We start from the raw sequence: 19,371 nt of genomic DNA, 5'->3' as shown, positions 1-19,371 counted from the left end.
TATTAGGTCCCAGAGTTGATGTTATGAGACAAATTCCAGATCAAGATTCAAAAGTTGGGTTCCAAGTATGAGTTAGAGTTGTGTCTCGAGTCTAGGGTTAAATCTAGAATCGAAAGTTGAATCGAGGGTCAGGGTCTAAATTAGAGTCAAGTCTCAGATCAAGATTATCATTCCCTAGTTGGGGCCAAGAGTCGAGTCTCATATTGGAGCAGACAGTTGGTTACCAAGTCAGGGTCATGTGTCGAATCGGGTGGCGAAGGGAAAATAAGTCTATTTGAAAGTCATTTTTTCATAAAATGTAAGCCAATCAAAATGAGAAATTGAAAAACATTTTTACACGAAATGTATAATATAATATAATATACTTAAGACGTAGATAAGACCATCGGGGCGTTATATCCTAAATAGTCAAGATACAAATAAGACCATCGGAGCATTATTTCCTAAATAGTTAAGATGCAGATAAGACCATTAGGACAGATACATATAAGACCATTGAAGCGTTATATTTAAAATAGTTAAATGCAGATAAGATCATCGACGCATTATAATAAATAAAAATGTACTATTTATCAAACCATCCATCTATATATATTATTTTATATTATAAGTGAAATGATATTATGCTATACCCAAAATTTGAAAGGAAGAACAGGAGTTAGAGAATAGTTAGTGTAGAAGGACATTGTGTTTGTGAATTCATATAAATTTAGGGAGGCAAAAAAAAAGGGCCCAAATTGACCCGAAATTGAATACCCAGCCCACTACTCTGCGAGGACGAATAGAAGAGAAAAGAAGAAAAACGAAGGAGAAGACGATCCAGGGAGCATTTTCAATGATCACATATGTATTCATGTGTTTATAGAGGATAAGGACCTTGTAGAAAAGTTTAATTTCTTTCATGGCTTCTCAATTTCTAGGGCAAATGTGTCCCGCTTTGAATTGAGGTACCTTGCATCAAACCAAAACCCTAGAAATTGAAGAAAGTATTTGGGGCGATCCATTGCCAGCCCCATCTGCAATTCGGGTGTAACTATTTGCAATTCAGGTATTGATTTTGGTTAACAAGCATTACAAACCCTAGAATTTTGTCTCTGTTCATTTTCGTGCAAACCCTAGATTTCATACAAGTGGTACAAATTGTTTTTTCTTTTGGGGCTTTTGTTTGTTAACTGGGAAATGTAAAGTTCCAGAATTTTCCATCTGTGGCTGTGCATTTTGCTTCAATTGTTAGGGAAGTTTGTATGTTCAGTGCTTTCCATACACAGGTTCTTAGACACAGCTTAATTTAATATGATAATTTATTGTTGCTGTGCATGTTGGTAAGTGATGCTTTGTTTTCCATGAGGTTTCCTTTCTCGTGGGACTTTATCCGATATATTGAAGCTGCTGATCACAACATGAGTGTGCTTGCAAGAAAATGAGAGAGATACGAACAGTAGCGACTAGTGCGTGAAAGATGCTCCCTTCTCGTGTCTTAGAAGTTACGATTGTAAAGTTGCTGCTTTACTGTCCAATCATGCAGGAATGAGCTTTTTCCTATAGCTGCACTTGAGAAATTGAGATATAATTGTTTTGTAGAATGAATGGTTACTGATATCTATGGACTGAAACTATAACCTAACAAATCTATGTATATGAACTGCAACTATAACCAATCAAATCTATGTAAATGCACGTGCACCCATATGCTATCTCTTTTGTCTTGTTTATAGAAAGTGTAAAAAGGAAAACGGTTAGAGAATATGCACATTTAGGATCTTATTTTATGTTTTATTTTATTTTATTTCTCCTTCAGTTTTAGGTGATCTGTTATTTCATCTTCCCCTGCCATATGTCTAGTTATCCAGCATAAGCTGCTACGCCTTGTGTAGTTTTAACCTCAATGATTTGTTTCCCATGAATATTGTCTCTTGCTTGCATGTGGTCATGTGCTGCTTTCCCCCTCCCAACACCACCAAAGAGAATATATTTAGCTGTAGATAGTCCATAGGAGTTGATATTGTTATTATGTGTTTGGCGACCAAGTATCATGCCATATTGTCATAAATCTGCTATAATTGTGATTCCTTCTGAAACTTTTTGTTAGATTTTATCCCTCCTTGGAAAACGTGGTATTTTGGGATGATAACAATATGCGGATCAAAGATAAGAATTCAACTGTCTGTCCAAATCTATAGTGGATTTACGAACACAATCTTTTTTTTAGCTTAAATAAGCACTTCCGCCGACACTTCCATTTATTTTGGGATTAAAAACTGAATGTGCTAGGTATGATGTATAGGGATTTATTGCTTATGCCAGTCTGCACCTTAGAGCAATTGTTTGACCAGTTAGTAAATTCTATGATCCCCAGTGTTCAAGCAATTGCATAGAAAATCTATGAACAAATTAAGGCAATTTATCTGTAGTCTTGACGTTATTGCTTTTCTTGGTACATTCAAAGGGTTTGTTAATTTCATGAGTGTGAACATTTCTCTTATTGGCTTAAAAACTTGTTAGTTAATCAAGTGAAACGTGAAGAAAAAAACAGCACTGTGATTGTATGTCCTAGGAAATGCATTGGGCCCTGCTTATGTATTTTTCTAATACACATTCTTAACTGTAAACAATTTTTAATTCGAGTCTTTTCCCTTTTGATACCCAAAGAACGCTTACAATTTTGGTCATATGCACTGATATGAGTGTTGTTTCCGTTGGTGTTATTTTATTTCATGGATGATATCTTGAACCAACGGTCTTTCGGAAACAACCTCTCTACCTCCACGAGGTAGTGGTAAGGTTTACGTACACTCTACCCTCCCCAGATCCCACTTTGTAGAATTTCACTGGGTATGTTGTTGTTGTTGATGGTGTCTTAACTATTTTCTTGCTTGTAGGTATTTGATTGAGGATTATGTTATTGGAGGGTAATACCCTGAAGCTTTAAGGAGGGAATGCATGGATGTAGTGTTGGATCTGATGTTATAGTCAATGCCGGGATTGATTCCATGGGAGGATTTGTTGAAAGCGGAGTGGGTATTGGTACCAAAACTTCTCCGCACACAACTGCAATTGAGAAGGTTCGAGCAGAGCTAAGGTAATCCTAGCATTCTCTGCTTCTTCAACCTGCTAGGTTAAGTTTTGGGATTGTAAAAAGTACTCTATCTAAACTTATGGTGAGATTTCTTCTTGTTAACAGGCAGGAGTGCAGTGGCCAACATGAAACGAAAAGACAGTTAGAATTTCTAGAGGAAGTATGAAAGGCAGTTTAATTCTTGTTAGATGTTTGGATATTCTTTACTTGTGCCTTTGACATGATTTGATACTTCAAATTGCAGGGTGGCGATCCCCTGAATTTCAAAATTGTGGATGCTGCTTCATTTAGTGTTCAGTCCACCTCACTGACAGATAAACATCCAGATCAGTTTGTGACCAGGTAATCTCTCAGGTGTTGTGTTACTTTTTCTTATCTGTGTTTGTTACAGTTGTCTTATTATTATTTTTGCATTGCAGTGAAATAAAAGGTAGTTTTGCAGTTACCACTTCAGCTCGTGGAGACTCAGTTGAAAGTAGTGGTCGACCTGCGGCTCCTCAACTTTGTGAACCCAACAGTGCTGACAATCTCATGCTGTTTGATGGGGAAAACAAGTTTGTTGGTAGTGATAGGGGCCATAGACATCCCAGTAGGAGCAATGTTACTCCATCAGGGCAGTCCTCTAAGTTTGAGGAAAGTCAAAATGCAAAAGAATTAGGTAAGTCTACTGCTTTTGGCATCCCTAAAAAAGCATACAAGCGAAGATACAGGCCGCGACCAAATCGTGACAGTGCTAGATCAAGTTCATCTGATATAGCTCGTGGTGGTCATGACACATCTTTGCCTTCACAACATTTTCCCAAAGATGTGAAAGGACTTATTTCTGATTTAGATAAGGGTCAGAACTCTTCCTTGAACATTGCACAGACTCTTAGTCCAAATGGTGGTATGGCTCTCAAGAATATGCCATCTGATAATCAGCTGGACTTAGAAGTAGATGGTGTTAAAGCTGCAGAGTCAACTACTGACTTTAAGAAAGATGATATGCTGGACACTGTTCCTGATGCTAGTGCTTCTAGAGGTTTGCTCGATAACCAACATAATCAGAAATCACTCACTTGTGTCCAGAAAATGTCTATTCAGCAAGCTCCTGAAAAGCCTCAAGTGCCAAAGGTAAAGGAAAGGGTAGGTTCTGCTGGTCTTGATTGTCAGCCAGATACCACTGAAAGAGAAGTTGAAAATAGTTCCAGCCTAATGAATGGGTTCGGTAGTCGAAAAGGCTATAAGAAAAGCTTCGCAAATGAAGCTGAAAGTAGTGGTGCGGCCTTGGGCGCAAAGGGTTTAGATTCAGAGTCTTCTTGCACCCAGACTAGTCTAAGTTTAGATGGGCATAATGATAGTGAAATGTGTACCAACCTGAATATTTTGGATTCCAACGGTAACTTAAACGGACAACTGGTAGTGCCAGATGGGATGGCAGTTATTGGAAGTGATGTTAAAGTAAAGAACGAGATTGAAGTTGACATGAATAGTGATTTGAACAATGAAAATCCTAATTCTGGTCACGGGAATCACCAAAGTAATGGTTGTGTGGCCAAGTCACCAAAACAACTTGTTAGTACTGTATCTAATTTGCAAAGTGAGATAAAAGATAAACTTATCACGGAAAGAATGGAAGAAGTAGGCCCATCTGAATTAGAAATCACAAGAAAATGTTTTGTGCTTAAAAGTGAAGATCCCAACCCCCAAGATGTTTGCAATGTTGGAATTCAGGGTATGATTGATACCTGTATACCAGAGCACTCTGAGTGTGTATCGCAGACTAGAGTTTCAAACCTGGCTCCTGAGGGACAAACACCTAGGATCCAGGGTGATGAAGACTCAATCTTGAAAGAGGCACAGATTATAGAGGTTGTTCTTTTGGCCTTCGAAATAATTCACATCCACATTTAGCTTACATAAATGTTGCTATGGCTTTGTTATTTGACCTTGTAGATCTAATGTAATGTAACAAACAGGCGAAGCGTAAAAGGATTGCAGAACTGTCTGCTGTAACCTGTCCGCTGGAAAATGGTCGAAAATCCCAGTGGTATTATGTACTTGAAGAAATGGTTTGGCTGGCAAATGATTTTGCTCAGGTGTGAGCTTAGTAGATATTTGCCTTTTAATGTCTCTTTTTCCCTTTCTGCTTTTCTCGCTATCTATCTAAACGCACAGTCTTGAATCATTGAAACATGATTTAGTTTCTTTTGATTCCGAAATAGTATTTTCAATATGTCTTTCTAGATTTAGCACTTAACTGATTTAGAATATCTTTTCCTGTAGGAACGTCTCTGGAAGATTACTGCTGCAGGTCAAATATGCCACCAAGTTGCTTTTAATTCACGGTTGAGATTCCAAGAACGAAATCGTAGTTGGGAGCAAAAAAGGGTAGCTCACAACGTGGCCAAATCTGTCATGGATTTCTGGCATTCTGTTAAGGTATACAGAGTAATTCTACAAAATCCTAATTTATTCTGTTTTCTTTCCACCAGTATCTGTGTTTCTAAGGAAGATCGTTAACTATGGAGGGGAAAACATATGTCTGGTCTTTGTTATCTCGTGGTTAGTTGCTTATGTCTGTTAGGCCAATCCTCGGCTCTTTTTTCCTTGAGCCGAGGGTTTATCAGAAACAACTTCTCTGCCTTCCAAGGTAGGGGTGAGGTCGTACACTCTACCCTCCCTAAACCTCACTTGTGGGATACACTGGGTATGTTGTTGTTGCTTTAGCAGATTTAGGTTACATTCTATAGGGGAATCTCTTCATGCCCAATTATGTATGCTTTTCATGTACACCCATAAAATAGAAAGTGTGATGATAGGATCCACAGGAGTGTTTCCTTGCCTTTTTAAATGCTGAGATCTGGTTTCAGTATGCTATTATGTAGGATTTGACCAAGGGTACAAAACTTTTTGATTTACTTACCATGTAAATCTTACATAAAGTTCCTTCATTTTAATTGGCAGAACTAAATTTGGGTTTGTATATTAAAAATTGTTTGGCTAGAGGAGAAGATATACTCTGATTTAAGGACCAATGAAATTTATATTAGTTGGGATAGGCTTTTGGTTTGATCATCTACACTCTTAGTTTTTCATCTTGTCTAAACCAAAATTAGAGTGAATGTTGAACTTCTAGAAGTTCCTTTGTGTTTTGTTTTTCCAGTTGAAGAGATGGAAGGGGGATACATTTGGTCATTGTTATGCTGATTTCATATTTTGTGGCAGGTAAAAAGCCAAAAAATGGAGCTTGCAAAACCTATAAAGGATTACACTAATGCCATTAGGGAATATGCCATAAGATTTCTGAAGTACAATGACTCAGATGTTCCAAAAAATCAAGCTGAGGCTCCATTGACTCCAGACAGGATATGTGACTGGGGAAATATGGACACATCTCTGGAGGACCATTTGACAGAGGTTTGAACGTGTTTACATGTTAATCTTGAATCTGCCCTCTCTTATTGTGCTCTACTTATCTCTTTAACTCTTGTTTTGCGTGACATGAAAATATTTTGAACATTTTTCTGAGGCTTCAATCCAGTCCTTCTTGGGTTTGTACTTATCGCTCTTTGTTTTATTAGCTTATCCTTCTAATTGATCTTCACAATCTTTCATGCAGGAGAACCTCTTCTATCCTGTTCTGCTTGGAGCAGTGGATGCTTACAGAAAATCTATCGAATCTCATGTTCAACTTTGTGAGGCAAGCATATAGACCATAATAATTTTGCCAGCTATACCTTTACATCTTCTGAGTAGTTGACTAGCAACTTATGCTTTCCAACCATAACAGTGGGTTAACCTTTGTGTATATATATGTATGAGCGTATCACATCAGTTATCCAACTTTATTTTATCCAAAGGCATTTTCAGGAAGGGAAATCAGCTGAACTCATACACATTTTTGTTGTAAGAACATCGCTTGGGTACTCTAGTTGGCCATAATTGGTATTGGATGGAGTCATCCTCCATTTTTAGTGTTGTTTGATAACCATCATTAAGGACGAGTTTTTCTATATGCCCATACCTAAAGTAATGAGTGGACAGAGGGGGACAGAGGGGGGAAATGTAATATACTTGCTTTCTTTGATCTTTTGATGTGCCACACTTCTTAAAATGAACGGTTGACTAATGAAATGAGGTTTGCTGAATAAGATAGTTTATGTATTGGGGAAAAATCGGTCTTTGGAGTAAGGGAACCCAATTTAGATCTGTATTCTTGAGTTGGCTCGTTTTGTGGTCTTGCATTTACTGTGTATACTTCTCATTTGAAGGAAGTTAATATAATAGCTTTGGATAAAGTTACTTTTTGATAATTTAGTGTCGGCATTACACCACACCACGGTGTGTGAAAAATATGCATTGTGAAGTACCTTGTACTGGTAATAGGCTAATAGCATCAACAGGAGGAGATGCGATCTCTTGCTCTGGTGGTATGTTTCAAGAAAATAACTATTCCTGTTTGCCTTGTAGCAAATAAAAAAAAAATACTCCTTGTTTACTTTTATTGTCTTTTAGGTTTGTGGTCAAGATCTTGGTTTAAATCCTTTTGATAGTTCTTAAGGAATCTACCTGATTTTTTTTATATGGTGAGCTGCTAGAGGGTTAATCTTGACGACCGAATACCTTAAGAAAAGAAAGGTTGTGCGCATCAGTTGGTGTTACGTATGCAATGTGGTGGGTGAGGATGTAGATCATATTTTACTACATTGCAGCCTGGCCTTAAGATTGTGGTGGGATATATTTAGCTGGTTTGGTATTTTTCAGGTGATGCCTAGATTTGTGAAGGACCTGTTGTTTTATTGGATAGCTGGAAGGACATGTGTCCCTTTGGCATTGATATGGATCATCTGGAGAGAGAGAAATAGGAGGGCTTTCAAAGGGGTAGAAATGAGTTTTGGGCAGTTGAGGAGTAGCCTCTGATTCCTCATTTATTTTTGGTGCACCCATGTAGTTCCGGGATGTATAGAAGATTGAGTGTCCTTTGTAGAGAACCATATCATTTTGTATGACGTTTACTTTTTGGTATACTTCTTGTATACGGCCGCTTTTGGCCTTTTGATTAATATAACTGTTTACCTGATCAAAAAACAAAAAAGGTCAGGACTATCAAAGGGAAAACAAAAAAAGATAAGATCACCTTAATCCAGCCAGCTTTGATGGTTGGTTTTTCTGCACTTAGGCTATCAATTGTGAGAAAGGTAGTTTGTGGCTGCCTTTCTTTCTTCCAGTTGACTTTCTGATGAATTGCAAAAGCTTCAGCATCTTAGACATTTAATTTTGCATGTACTTCTTGGACATTGGCAATATGTGATTAGTTCTCAAGGCCCAAACTTGGTAAGCTTTGTCCACTGCATGCATTGAACGTGCGTTTGTTATTCTGGTTGTAATATCTGTTTTTGAGACTGCTACTCTGGGGTTGCAACATCTTAATGAATGAGTTAGCGTGAATACTCATCAATACAAGCATCACCATTCCAGCAACTGTAAACTGTTAAGAGATAAAATTGAAAGGATATGCTAGCTTTAGCTTTATGCTTTTATGTTTTTATCTTGTTATGGTGGTGTTTACGATCCAATCTTGTACCCTTCAAAGGATTATGCTTGCTGTAGCTGTATGCTTATATGTTTTATCACACTTGTTGATGCTGGTGTATTCTTTGAAATTCCAGAAGACAGGTAATGGTATGCAAGAGGAGGTGGAGACCTCTGCATGTGATGCAGTTACAGGTGCCTTTCTTTATTTTTAGTTTTTGTATTTTTGGTGGTTGTCTCCTGCTTGTTCTAGTTGATCGCATCTCTTGACCAATCTGTTTGTGTATGCATACTTTGGATCTTAAGATTGTGCATATGAAGTGGATGAAGGAGAAACAAGTGCATATGATCGTTCAGTTGCCTTAGAAGGTAACAAATCGTCAAGATTTCCCCAGAAGACACGGAAGATCCTCCTGAAGGGTTACAGTGGCAGACCATATGACGTTGGTGCTGGTATACAATTTACACAGTGCATGGAAAATAGAGTTGGCAGTCATCAATCTGTTCTGCTGGGGAAACGGCCAGCTAGCACTCTTAATGTGTCTATTCCAACCAAGCGTGTGCGTACTGCTTCTAGGCAGAGAGTCGTTAGTCCCTTCGGTGCAACAACAGCTGGATGTGTTCAGTTGGCAATCAAAACAGATGCTTCAAGTGGTGATACTGGTTCATTTCAGGATGATCAGAGTACATTGCAAGGTGGATCACATATGAACAGCTTGGAAGTTGAATCCGTGGGTGACTATGAAAAACACCTACTATTTGACTCTGCTGAAGTATCAAAACCTAAAAAGAAGAAAAAAGCAAAGCTTCTGGTACTTGACATGTTGCTATGTCTCTGAAGATAAATTAAGGAATTTGAATTTTAGCAATCTGCACCTTTCTAAGACTGAGGTCTTCTTTGCATTCTCTTTGGTGCAGGGTTCTTCATATGGGCAGCGATGGCAGGTTGACTCAAATTATCAAATCAACCAGGTGATTTTCTTTCCCTTTTCCACATTGTGGCTCAGTAATGTGCGGAAATGTGATGATATTAAATTTGCTAGTCAGACTTCCATTAGGAAATAATCTACCAATAGCAGTCTAAAAATAAGATTGTAATTGAGTCTTTTTCTTTTGACATAGTGCTCCAATCCTGTTCTTCCTTTCTGCAGTTTTTTTCTGTTAATATTGTAAATTATTGCTCAACCTTTTTGTCATCACTTTTTCAATCTTGTTCTCTTTTTCCTAAGTTTCTGCGCAACTTTGAACTAACTACCTTTTTTCCCCTAATCTGTCGTGGTATTGATGTATCACTATGCGTCTTTGTATTCCTCTTTTAGGGTTTGGGGAGGATCATTGTAGTTTAATGACATTCGTGCCACATTTTATCTTTTCCTGATTAGTTTTTTTTTTTTTACATTTATCTTAAGGAGTTAGAATGAGCTATTGTCTTGCATAATCATACCTGGATTCTCCAGACAAAGCAAGGTTAGCCGTAGGCCTTTGCAAATGGCTGGGGAACATATATTTTATACACCAGTTGTATTGATATCTCTGAATATTGGTTTTATTCTCTCTTTTACCATGGAATCCTTGTTGGAGGGCCATACCATATGATTTCTAGTCATTCATATTGATCAGAAGTTATTCATAAGTTAACCAGATTCCGTTTTAGTGTATTTACTTGATGGTCTATATGTATTTGAAATAACATTCAATCCATGTTCTTTGGATCCTCCATAAATGCTGCCATGCTTCCACACCCATATCGAATCCTCCAAAAATAATGCATTTTAAAAGGATCCACACAGGTATAGCTTTTAATGTTTTACTTGTTGAATTCATCATGAATTGTTTGGTTTCAGAAGGATCATTCCAGAAAGAGATTCGAGAGCCATCAACTTGAATCAAACGGTAGCAGCGGTATAGCTTATTCTAACTTGCATTGGCTTTAGAGCTCGAGATGGAGTGTGTTTCTTGTCATATTAAGGGATGCCTTTTTTTTTTGAAGGTTTATTTGGTCAACATATCGCAAAGAAGCCAAAGATGCTGAGGCAATCGTTTGAAAATTCTTTTGAGAATAATGCCCCTATTGGTGGATCTATTCCATCTCCAGTTGCTTCCCAGATGAGTAACATGTCCAACCCAAATAAACTCATGAGGATGCTTAGTGGAAGGGACAGGAATAGGAAAGCCAAAACTTTGAAGGTACTTAAATTTATCTCAGCTAGAATCTCTTTCCTTTGTTTACTTCGCCTTTTTGTTTGAATGAATGCTAGTTTGATGTTTTAGCTTATAAAAAAAAATGAATTTTATCGTATCTAAAAAACAAAATTTTATCTTCTATAATCTCATACAGATGACTGCTGGACAGGCAGGTTCAGGAAGTCCATGGTCACTATTTGAGGAACAGGTTGGTTTCTTATGCCATACAATATGGACCTTCTTTTGCATCTTCTCCACCATAGTTCTTTTGGCTAGCATGCGTTTAAATGAAATTGACTTCAAATTAGGCACTTGTGGTCCTCGTGCATGACATGGGTCCAAACTGGGAGCTTGTAAGCGATGCCATCAACAGTACCTTGCAATTCAAGGTGAGGGGTAGTTATGCGTTTCCATTCCATCTTTTAGCTAGACCTCTCACAAAATTTGCTTTTATCCCAGTTTAATGCTCTGTATTGTGTTAATCTTTCTTTTTATAGTAGCTTTTTATTACCCTTTTGACTGCTTTTAACCATTCATGTTCAATACATGCAGTGTATATATCGCAAGCCGAATGAATGCAAGGAACGCCATAAAGTACTTATGGACAGAACTACTGGTGATGGTGCTGATAGTGCTGAAGATTCAGGATCTTCTCAACCATATCCTTCAACATTACCAGGCATTCCGAAGGTTCAACTTTCGTTAGCTTCCATTGTTTCTTTGAGCTCAAGTTTTTTATCACGTAAATCAGTATAATTTAATCAACATCTGCAGGGAAGTGCCAGACAGCTGTTTCAGCGATTGCAGGGACCAATGGAAGAGGACACACTCAAATCTCATTTTGAGAAGATCATCTTGATTGGAAAAAAATATCTATTACGGAAGACTCAGGTATGCTCTTCACTAACATTTATGCATAAATTTTTTCTTGCTTGGTCGTGTTGGGTATATTAACACTCCTAGTCTGCCAGTTTCGCTTTTTTAGCAACCATTGCTCGGCATCATAGGGTTACAAAAGGTGATATGTTATATTTTAGTCAATTCTCTGCCATAGTCTTGGTCCTTTAATGTCCAAAATGTACAATATGATCTGCTGTCCTTTCAGAAGTCTAGTTAGTTGAGCTCCTAGTTTTATTTTTGTTATGAAGGTTGAATTGTTTAATCTCTTTTGGAAACTAAAAAAAATGAGGTGTTAGCACAATTGACTTTGGTCTTGAGAACTTGCATAGGATTTTATAACATGCGAAGTGACCTAAGATTCATAACATGCAAATTGACCTATCATTGTGTATCCATTCTGAAGGTACTTGGGATATTTATCCTTGAAAACTTGTTATTTTATACGCTTTCAATTGTTTTACTAAAAGTCTGTTCATCAATTATGAAGAAGGCATGGTGTCTTTCATATAGCATGTAAACTCCTGCCTTGGGTGCAGACTTCGATGAATTGTTGTTGTGCTACAGAAAAAGAAGCACCAAATATCTTTGGAACCTTAGCATATTCACAAAATAAGAATAATCTAGATGTGTCACAAGTTTTAGAACTTTTAATTACAAACTCTGGAGTCAAAGGTGGCCCTTGTCTGTAGAGTTCCTTTTAAAAAAAAAAAATATAAAAAAAATCTTTCAAGCAGGTTCTCCGGAAACGAGTTTGTTTCAGTTTTTGTAAGAACTCTTTTGCAAATAGTTTTTTGAAATCGAAGAAGTTATTTTTGCGGATTTTCCCTAAAGAAGAATTCTTCTTCTACTCATAAAGTACTTCCAAATCTTCAGAAAATAAACTACAGCTATTTTTGGACATTTATTTGTCTCAACATTTCTTCTAAAAGACTCTCAGAAAGTTGTCCGAACAGTTACTTCCCATACTGTTATTCTAGATGCTGTCACGGGTTTTTAAAACCTTTGACTACGATGATTGAAATTAAGTCATGATGTGATGCTTTCCAGTTTGACATTTTGTATAGAAGTGCGTAAAGGAAATCACTTTACATACAAAATGTCTTAAACTGATTTGGTCATCTTTATGTCCAAGTGAAATCTATCCTACAAAATAGTCCAGATATGGCTATACTTAAAATAAATCATAATTGGAGAAACTTCTATAGTTATCTAATCATCATGATATTTGTCTACGGATCAGTGCGTGTGTAGTCTCACTTTGCTGTAGAGGTTACTCCTCATCTGGATTGGATATATGTTTATAAGTTGTTGAGTTGAATGTTGGATTTTTCGGGTTTGGTTGCTCACCCAAAGAACTATCTGATCCGAATCAAACAGAAACATTTGTTTTGGCAACTGAATATTTGAATTAAAAAGAAAACTGAAGCAGAAAACAGATATCAATCACTTTGTCTGCTCTTCATATATTATTTGGTATGACTGCCTAAGTTTATTTTGAACCTTAAAGAACTGTTGATATACATACTGAGTGAGTCAGTGGATTAAATCATTTGGTAATAGTAATCATAGTGCAGAGTCACTTCAATTGATTAAACATTTTACCTGATCAGGTTTAAGAGATGAGTAATTCTGCCTCATCACGTGGAATGGATACACAGACCTAAGTTTTTAGAAATGTGAAATATCTATTTTTTCTTCCCTTTGTTTGTACCCCTGGGCTGCTGTGGTTTTGGTTAATCAATCTGTCAAGTGCTGGAAAATTTTACATTCTGACAAAGACGTGAATTTTTCCAATAATGATGGTGTCTGAGCCAATTTGTGTGTAACTGTGTACCCATCAGCTACTTGCTACTACTCACATGCATAGGCACGGGCTAAGTGTGTGTGCTGAGGCTTAAGTAGATGGGAAGACTTCCACTAGTGTCGCTTCGCTGGGTTTCGAACCTTGGTAGATATGTCATGTTTAGTTTTCAAACTTATTAAGAAAATATCAAAATTGTTGCGAAGAAATCGACATATTATGATTGTGGATTTTTTTTTTTGAGAATTATGATTGTGGATTATTCTCTACCAGTTTCACTTATCCTGTTTTGTTCTGGGGAATTGGGTATAGTTACACAAGGTAAATATTTACCATTTGAGGAGAATAGAATGCTGGATTCATTTTTTTCAAATATCTTTAGTGTATGGACGATCAGTAAACCTCTTGTTCTCTTTATGTTTGCTTTATATACTTGTGTTTCAAGTGGCTATAATGTTTGATGTAGGTTGAAAACTATGATCTAAAACAAATTCAGCAACCACACGATTCTCATATGCATGCGCTTTCCCAACTTTGTCCGAGTAATCTGAATGGAGGATCTTTTCTTACGTAAGTTTATCTCGAGTACATGTCTGAGGTTGACCTTTTCCCAATAGGCCTAGCCGTAGCTTTGATTTTAACTCTTTATGTTTTGTCTTCCTTCTGGTCCACTGAAGGCCTCTGGATCTGTGCGAGGAACCTCCACGGGCTCCATCTAGTCCAGACTTTCTTCCTGCTGGATTCGAAGGTTCATACTCAGGTGGATTATCTATCTCTAGTCAGGGTGGAGGATCAGTGCTTCCTGCATCTGGTGCAAATTCTGGAGTGCAAGCATCCACCAATATGATTCTCGGAAGCACTTTTCCTTCATCAACAAGTCCACTAAATGCATCTGTCAGGTAATGAATGCTTAAGCTTAAAACTATGTAATGGCTCCTGGGATTTCCTCATCAAGTGCTGATATGGGTAATCATACTTCCGGGGTGGTAGATATGCTGTTCCGAGAGCTGTATCTTTTCCAGTTGATGAGCAGCAGAGATCCCAGCAATATAATCAAATGTTATCAAGTGGAAATATGCAGTCCAATAAATCTTCTCCTGGATCCCTTGCAGCCAGTGACAGTGGTGGTGCTCGTACACATCCCAGTGGCAACAGCATGGGAGCATTGTCTGGGCTTAATAGAGGTATGGCAATGGCAAGGCCTGGGTTTCAGGGAATAGCATCATCATCTATGCTTTCTTCTGGTACGACAACAATGCCAAGCACTGTAAATATGCAATCTGGAGTGAACTCAAATCAGGGGAATTCAATGTCGAGACCTCGTGATGTTTTGCACATGATACGGGTAAGTTACTTCTGTCTTCTGGATACAAATTGCTCTTTTCTTGTGGTTAACATCTGTGTTGTTGGGCCATTAGTAAACAATAGTGGTTTTTATTTTTCTGCTTCTAGTTAGTGCAGTTATTAACTCATTCATATATGACAACTTCGAGCTTGTAAAACTTCATCATGAAATGGTAGGTGAAGACACGGTCTCCTTTCTGCAAGAAATTTCACTAGCTAACGTTTAGTTTCACTTTACTTTCTTAACAAGTGAACCCTGTCTTTAGGCATCTCCCTGAATAAGTTCTGAAATGAGTTTCTTTGACAGGATTTGTTACGCTGGTAGATGTTTTGTATAATTTAAAAGGCAATACTTCTGTGCATTCAGTGCGCTCTTTGAGCTGCTTATTTAACTAGCAAGTATACCAGTGTTCCATGTGACTCATGGTTTCAGCTGGTCAATGCACTCTTGAATCAGGATAGCTGGGTCAATTGCATCTCATGTGAATCTAAGAAGTTCAACCAGACCAGCCTGAACATTTCAATGTGAAAAGAATGTCTTCCAATATGAATTGGTTGTTGATCAGGTTCATTTACTAATGACAAACTAATGCCCATCAAAAAAGTGTTCTTCTTGGGGGTATCCTTGGGAAGAACAAAGGAGGGGTAGGCTGTGCGTTAAAAAACACAACTGTTGCCACATCAGTGTATGGAGAAGGTGAAAACAGTCGGCTTTGGATGATTTTCATTGAGAATTTAAGATTTCATGACATTCATTGGGGAGCAGATCCACCTTTATATACTGAAGACTTGTAGTTTTAGTGTCCACTGACGTACTTTGCTCTTCTATGATTTTCATATTGTTGCTTACATGAATTTTCTGCATTTTGGCTCTTTTTATGGTGTAGTTCATATATCTGACTTTCGGAACTGCAGTGTGATGCATTCCTTGCTTGTATACTTCAACTCTCACCTCCTCAGTATTTTGAGTTCAATGACAGTATATGTATCCTGCTCTTGCAGCCCTCACCGAATCAGGAAGCTCAGAAGCAAATGATTCTTCCTGAGCTTCAGATAAAGGTCTCTCAAGGAAGCAGCCAAGGCGTCCCTCCTTTTGGTGGGTCAAGTTCCTCTTTCCCTAACCAGACTGCCTCCTCACCTGTTTCTTCACACCCACTTCATCATCAGCAACCACATCTTTTATCTTCACAGCAGCCTCTTGTGCATAGCCCTCGGCATCCTCATCTTCAAGGGGCCAGTCATGCCACCAGCCCACAGCATCAAGCTTATGCGATTCGTTTAGCTAGAGAGAGGCACCTGCAGCAGCGGCTTTTACAACAGCAACATCAACAACTCTCACATACGCAGCCCCATCTTCCTATACCATCCTCATTGCAGAATAGTCCTCAGATCACTTCACAGACTTCTTCTCCACCAGTGTCACTTTCTCCTTTGACATCCCCTTCCTCAATGTCTCCAATGCCACAGCATCAACTGAAACATCCATTTCCGGCCCATGGGCTTGGCCGAAGTGCACAAACTGGGGGTAGTAGTTTAATTACTCAAATGAGCAAGCCAAGGCCACATCAGATAGGGCAGCAGCATCTTCAAAATGCTAGCAGACTCCATCCTCCACCGCGCCAACCGTCAGAATCTCAAAAACAAGCTAAAATTTTGAAGGGCGTGGGGAGAGGGAAATCGATGATACAACAGAACATGCAGATTGATCCCTCTATATCGGAAGGCCTTCCTACAGATCAAGTGAATCAATCTGCAGAGAAAGGTGAGCAAGCCACACAGTTGTTGCAAGGTCAAGGAATCCTGGCCCAGCCTGTAAAGCAAAAGGTGAGTCAGCCGCAGCATCCCCACTCTAAGATAAATTCTGGCCAAGTGCCACTATCCAAAAAGCAGCAAATACCCCCTAATTCTGACAGTACCAATCAAGGTCTTGCCTCATCGAGTGTATTGGGTCCTAATTTGCCCCATCAATCTGTTCCAACCTCAGTTGTAGGTTCTTCCAACCACCGAATGTTGATGCATCCACAGCAACAGGTGCAATTGCGGCCAAAGTTGACTCCTCAAAGTCAAGCAGCTCTTCAAGGGGTTCTGCAACGGAAACGTTCACTGAATTCTGAACTGCCAAACAAGTTGCAAGCTGGTGAACCTCAAAGTGAACAGCGCAATATTTGCAACACTTCACAGATAGGTAACACATCTCTGCAGGGCTCCAACAATTTAACTAATGCCACAGAGGTATCTGCCGCTGGTGCTACTCAAATGAAGGTTGCAGTTCCGTCATTAGATTCAATTGGAATCCCACCAATAAATTCTGCTGCCAGCGAGACAGGGCCAGAAGTCAACCAAGGAGTAAGCCAAATGCAATCTTCTGGTAAGTTGTCTCCTATTGGGCGTGATGCTAGTGTTCAATGGAAGCAAAAGTCTTCGGAGTTGCATCCTCCCTCGCTAGTGACCCAGCCCCAGTCACACCAGCAACAACAGCAGCGGCCACTGTTGCAACATCCAGATCAGGCTCAGGTTCTGCAAGCAGGGAATAGAGGTTTGTTAGCTAGACCCAGTGAATCTAGACTGGATTGAGGTACACACAAAGCATCAAGGGTTACTCCTTCGCAGCTTGTCATTCCTTCAGCATGCCTTTGAAACAACAGCGTACAGGTAAAAAGAAATAAAATTAACGTCAACTGCTATAATACACCTGCTATTAGATCCCAGTAAGACAAGTTTAAATTAGTGACATACTTCTACAAGATTTTGATTTAATATTCTTGGTTGAGATAATTTAGGCTCTTGATTAGTTATATTTTCAGCATGTCATAATATTGGCATAAGTTGATACTTGCTCATTTTGTTTTTCAGACAAAGCTCGTTGTACCTGAGGGAATCACATTGGGATGAGAAGGTGAGCTTCAAGATTTTGGGAGCGTATGAGGATGATCAGCTCAAATTTTGTGTTTTGTATAGTATTTGTTGCCCTAGAGCCTCAGTAAGGTAGGAACAGATGTAGAGGTAGGTGTACAAGGTCTCTCTCTTCTCTTAACCCCCTTCAATTACCTCTCATTTTTCTTAAACCCCCTTTTCACCTGCTCACTAAGGGAGGGCCTATTTGATTTTGTCCCCGTAGTCATCCCATGTATTATAGCCCTTTTTTTTATATTCAATGGGGTAGTTGTCATTTTTATGGCCAAAGGCTGTGGAAAGTCTTGTAAATATTAGAGGCATGTGTATACTCAATATTTGTCAATACAGTCATCATTCATGACTGCCCTCCTTTCTCTCAAGCTTGTGCAATTCTTGTAAATTGTTCTTAATTGGCGTTATGAAAATCTTGAAATGAGATCTGATCACGCATACATACAGCTCCTTTGGAAGAATACACTCAAAAGTACTTGAAATTGGATCTTGGTCTATTTTGAGATGTCTTTTTAATTGTTACGAAGATGGTCTACTTGGAATCGCTTGTTGCGACTCAAGTACGACAGAGTCAGAGCCAAAAAAATGTCATTCCTGCTAATAGTAAATCTGAGACCTTTAAAGTTCAAACAATTAATATCATGGCCAATAAAGTAGATGTCCTTTAAGATCACTTGTATTTTTCATGATCCTAAATCTTGTAATAGAAGAATCTAAATGCATCAAACAAGCCTTTTTATTAATATATATATAACTTCATATGATTTTGTAAACTTATAAAGCAGCTCTTAGCCCTTGAACCCATTTATGTAAAATCTACGTTGGCAAATAATATGGCCAACATTTGAAGACTTCTGTATAAAAGCAATGCCTTTATATACAGATTTTTTATTCCTGAGGGTGCACTAATGCAAATTCAGGTGGTGTCTAGCCTTTTTAACATATTGGGATATGGTGTGAAATCCCAATTTATGACATTCCAACTCATTAAAATCTGGTGTATGCTTCATTCTGCTCAACTTTGACAAGGTCGCACGATTCTTCGTTTTTCACGTAGTCTTTACACTTTGAACATAATCTAAGCGTCACCAAAAGATGTTAAAGATGAGGTACTACTATCCTCCCAAGAAAGCTGCACGAAAACGGAAGATAAAGAAACCACCTATACCATATCAAGGAAATGAAAATGAGTGCCTGCAGATTTGACAGTAAGAACAACAATGAATGTAGGAACAAGCAAATTCTCATAACCTGCAACAGTTCTACTATACTATCAAATCCCTTCCTGTAAAGTTATGGCATCTGGATTGTAAATAGAAGTGACCACAATGCAATCATATTGATATAGGGTACCAAGAACCAACAACAACATACCCAAAGGCTGTTTCCGATAGACCCTCGGCTCAAGAAAAGCAAAATCACATCATTTATGAAAACATAAGCACTAACAATAGCAGGAGGGTACCAAGAGCCAAACTTTTACAAAATATATACAAAATACATTTCACTTACAGCTTGATCATTGGTTGTGGGATCATACAAACAAGTATATAGTTTTCACAGCAGATGCCAATTGAAAAGCATGAATCATTAGAACATAAGAAGGAAGAAAGCAGCCATAAGTTAACAACCGAAAGAAAGATCT

The 19,371-nt window shown here is 38.3% G+C and overlaps 3 protein-coding genes across 4 annotated transcripts in view; 2 read left to right on the top strand and 1 right to left on the bottom strand.

The window, feature by feature from the left end:
- Positions 1-19,371, bottom strand: part of LOC125874333 (wound-induced basic protein) — a 120,347-nt gene that overhangs the window by 57,999 nt on the left and 42,977 nt on the right. The gene's annotated exons all lie outside the window — the stretch shown is intronic.
- Positions 689-18,019, top strand: LOC125874288 (chromatin modification-related protein EAF1 B-like). 2 transcript variants are annotated; one of them, XM_049555142.1, is made up of 23 exons: positions 689-1,048; positions 2,924-3,079; positions 3,182-3,236; positions 3,321-3,418; positions 3,496-4,927; positions 5,035-5,154; positions 5,342-5,497; positions 6,284-6,475; positions 6,678-6,758; positions 8,728-8,785; positions 8,897-9,402; positions 9,509-9,562; positions 10,435-10,492; positions 10,581-10,777; positions 10,929-10,982; positions 11,083-11,163; positions 11,327-11,464; positions 11,549-11,665; positions 13,942-14,045; positions 14,153-14,374; positions 14,466-14,820; positions 15,822-17,471; positions 17,673-18,019. In XM_049555142.1, exons 2-22 carry the CDS (start codon positions 2,937-2,939, stop codon positions 17,391-17,393), a joined length of 5,793 nt encoding a protein of 1,930 aa, XP_049411099.1. In that variant the 5' UTR covers positions 689-1,048; positions 2,924-2,936; the 3' UTR covers positions 17,394-17,471; positions 17,673-18,019. The 2 variants fall into 2 exon arrangements, with proteins under 2 accessions (XP_049411099.1, XP_049411098.1); XM_049555141.1 differs by having other exon boundaries at positions 2,881-3,079.
- The window catches only part of LOC125874324 (vesicle-associated membrane protein 721-like), a 122,165-nt gene continuing 103,809 nt past the window's right edge, over positions 1,016-19,371 (top strand). The window contains exon 1 of the mRNA XM_049555195.1: positions 1,016-1,025. The gene's annotated coding sequence lies outside the window, so the exon portion shown is untranslated. The remainder of the gene's footprint in view (positions 1,026-19,371) is intronic.

Source organism: Solanum stenotomum, chromosome 8 (assembly GCF_019186545.1).
Source record: "Solanum stenotomum isolate F172 chromosome 8, ASM1918654v1, whole genome shotgun sequence".
Lineage (NCBI taxonomy): Eukaryota > Viridiplantae > Streptophyta > Magnoliopsida > Solanales > Solanaceae > Solanum > Solanum stenotomum.
The sequence above is the reverse complement of the archived record's forward strand: the minus strand, read 5'-3'. Positions and strand labels throughout refer to the sequence as shown.

What these genes read in the sequence shown, in the direction of transcription:
- LOC125874288 (XM_049555142.1), top strand. Translation starts at nt 2,937, where the DNA reads ATGCATGGATGTAGTGTTGGATCTGATGTTATAGTCAATGCCGGGATT. An exon ending in CCAGATCAGTTTGTGACCAG is followed by an intron (nt 3,419 to 3,495) that starts GTAATCTCTCAG and finishes TTTGCATTGCAG; the next exon opens with TGAAATAAAAGGTAGTTTTG. An exon ending in ATGTTTTGCACATGATACGG is followed by an intron (nt 14,821 to 15,821) that starts GTAAGTTACTTC and finishes CTGCTCTTGCAG; the next exon opens with CCCTCACCGAATCAGGAAGC.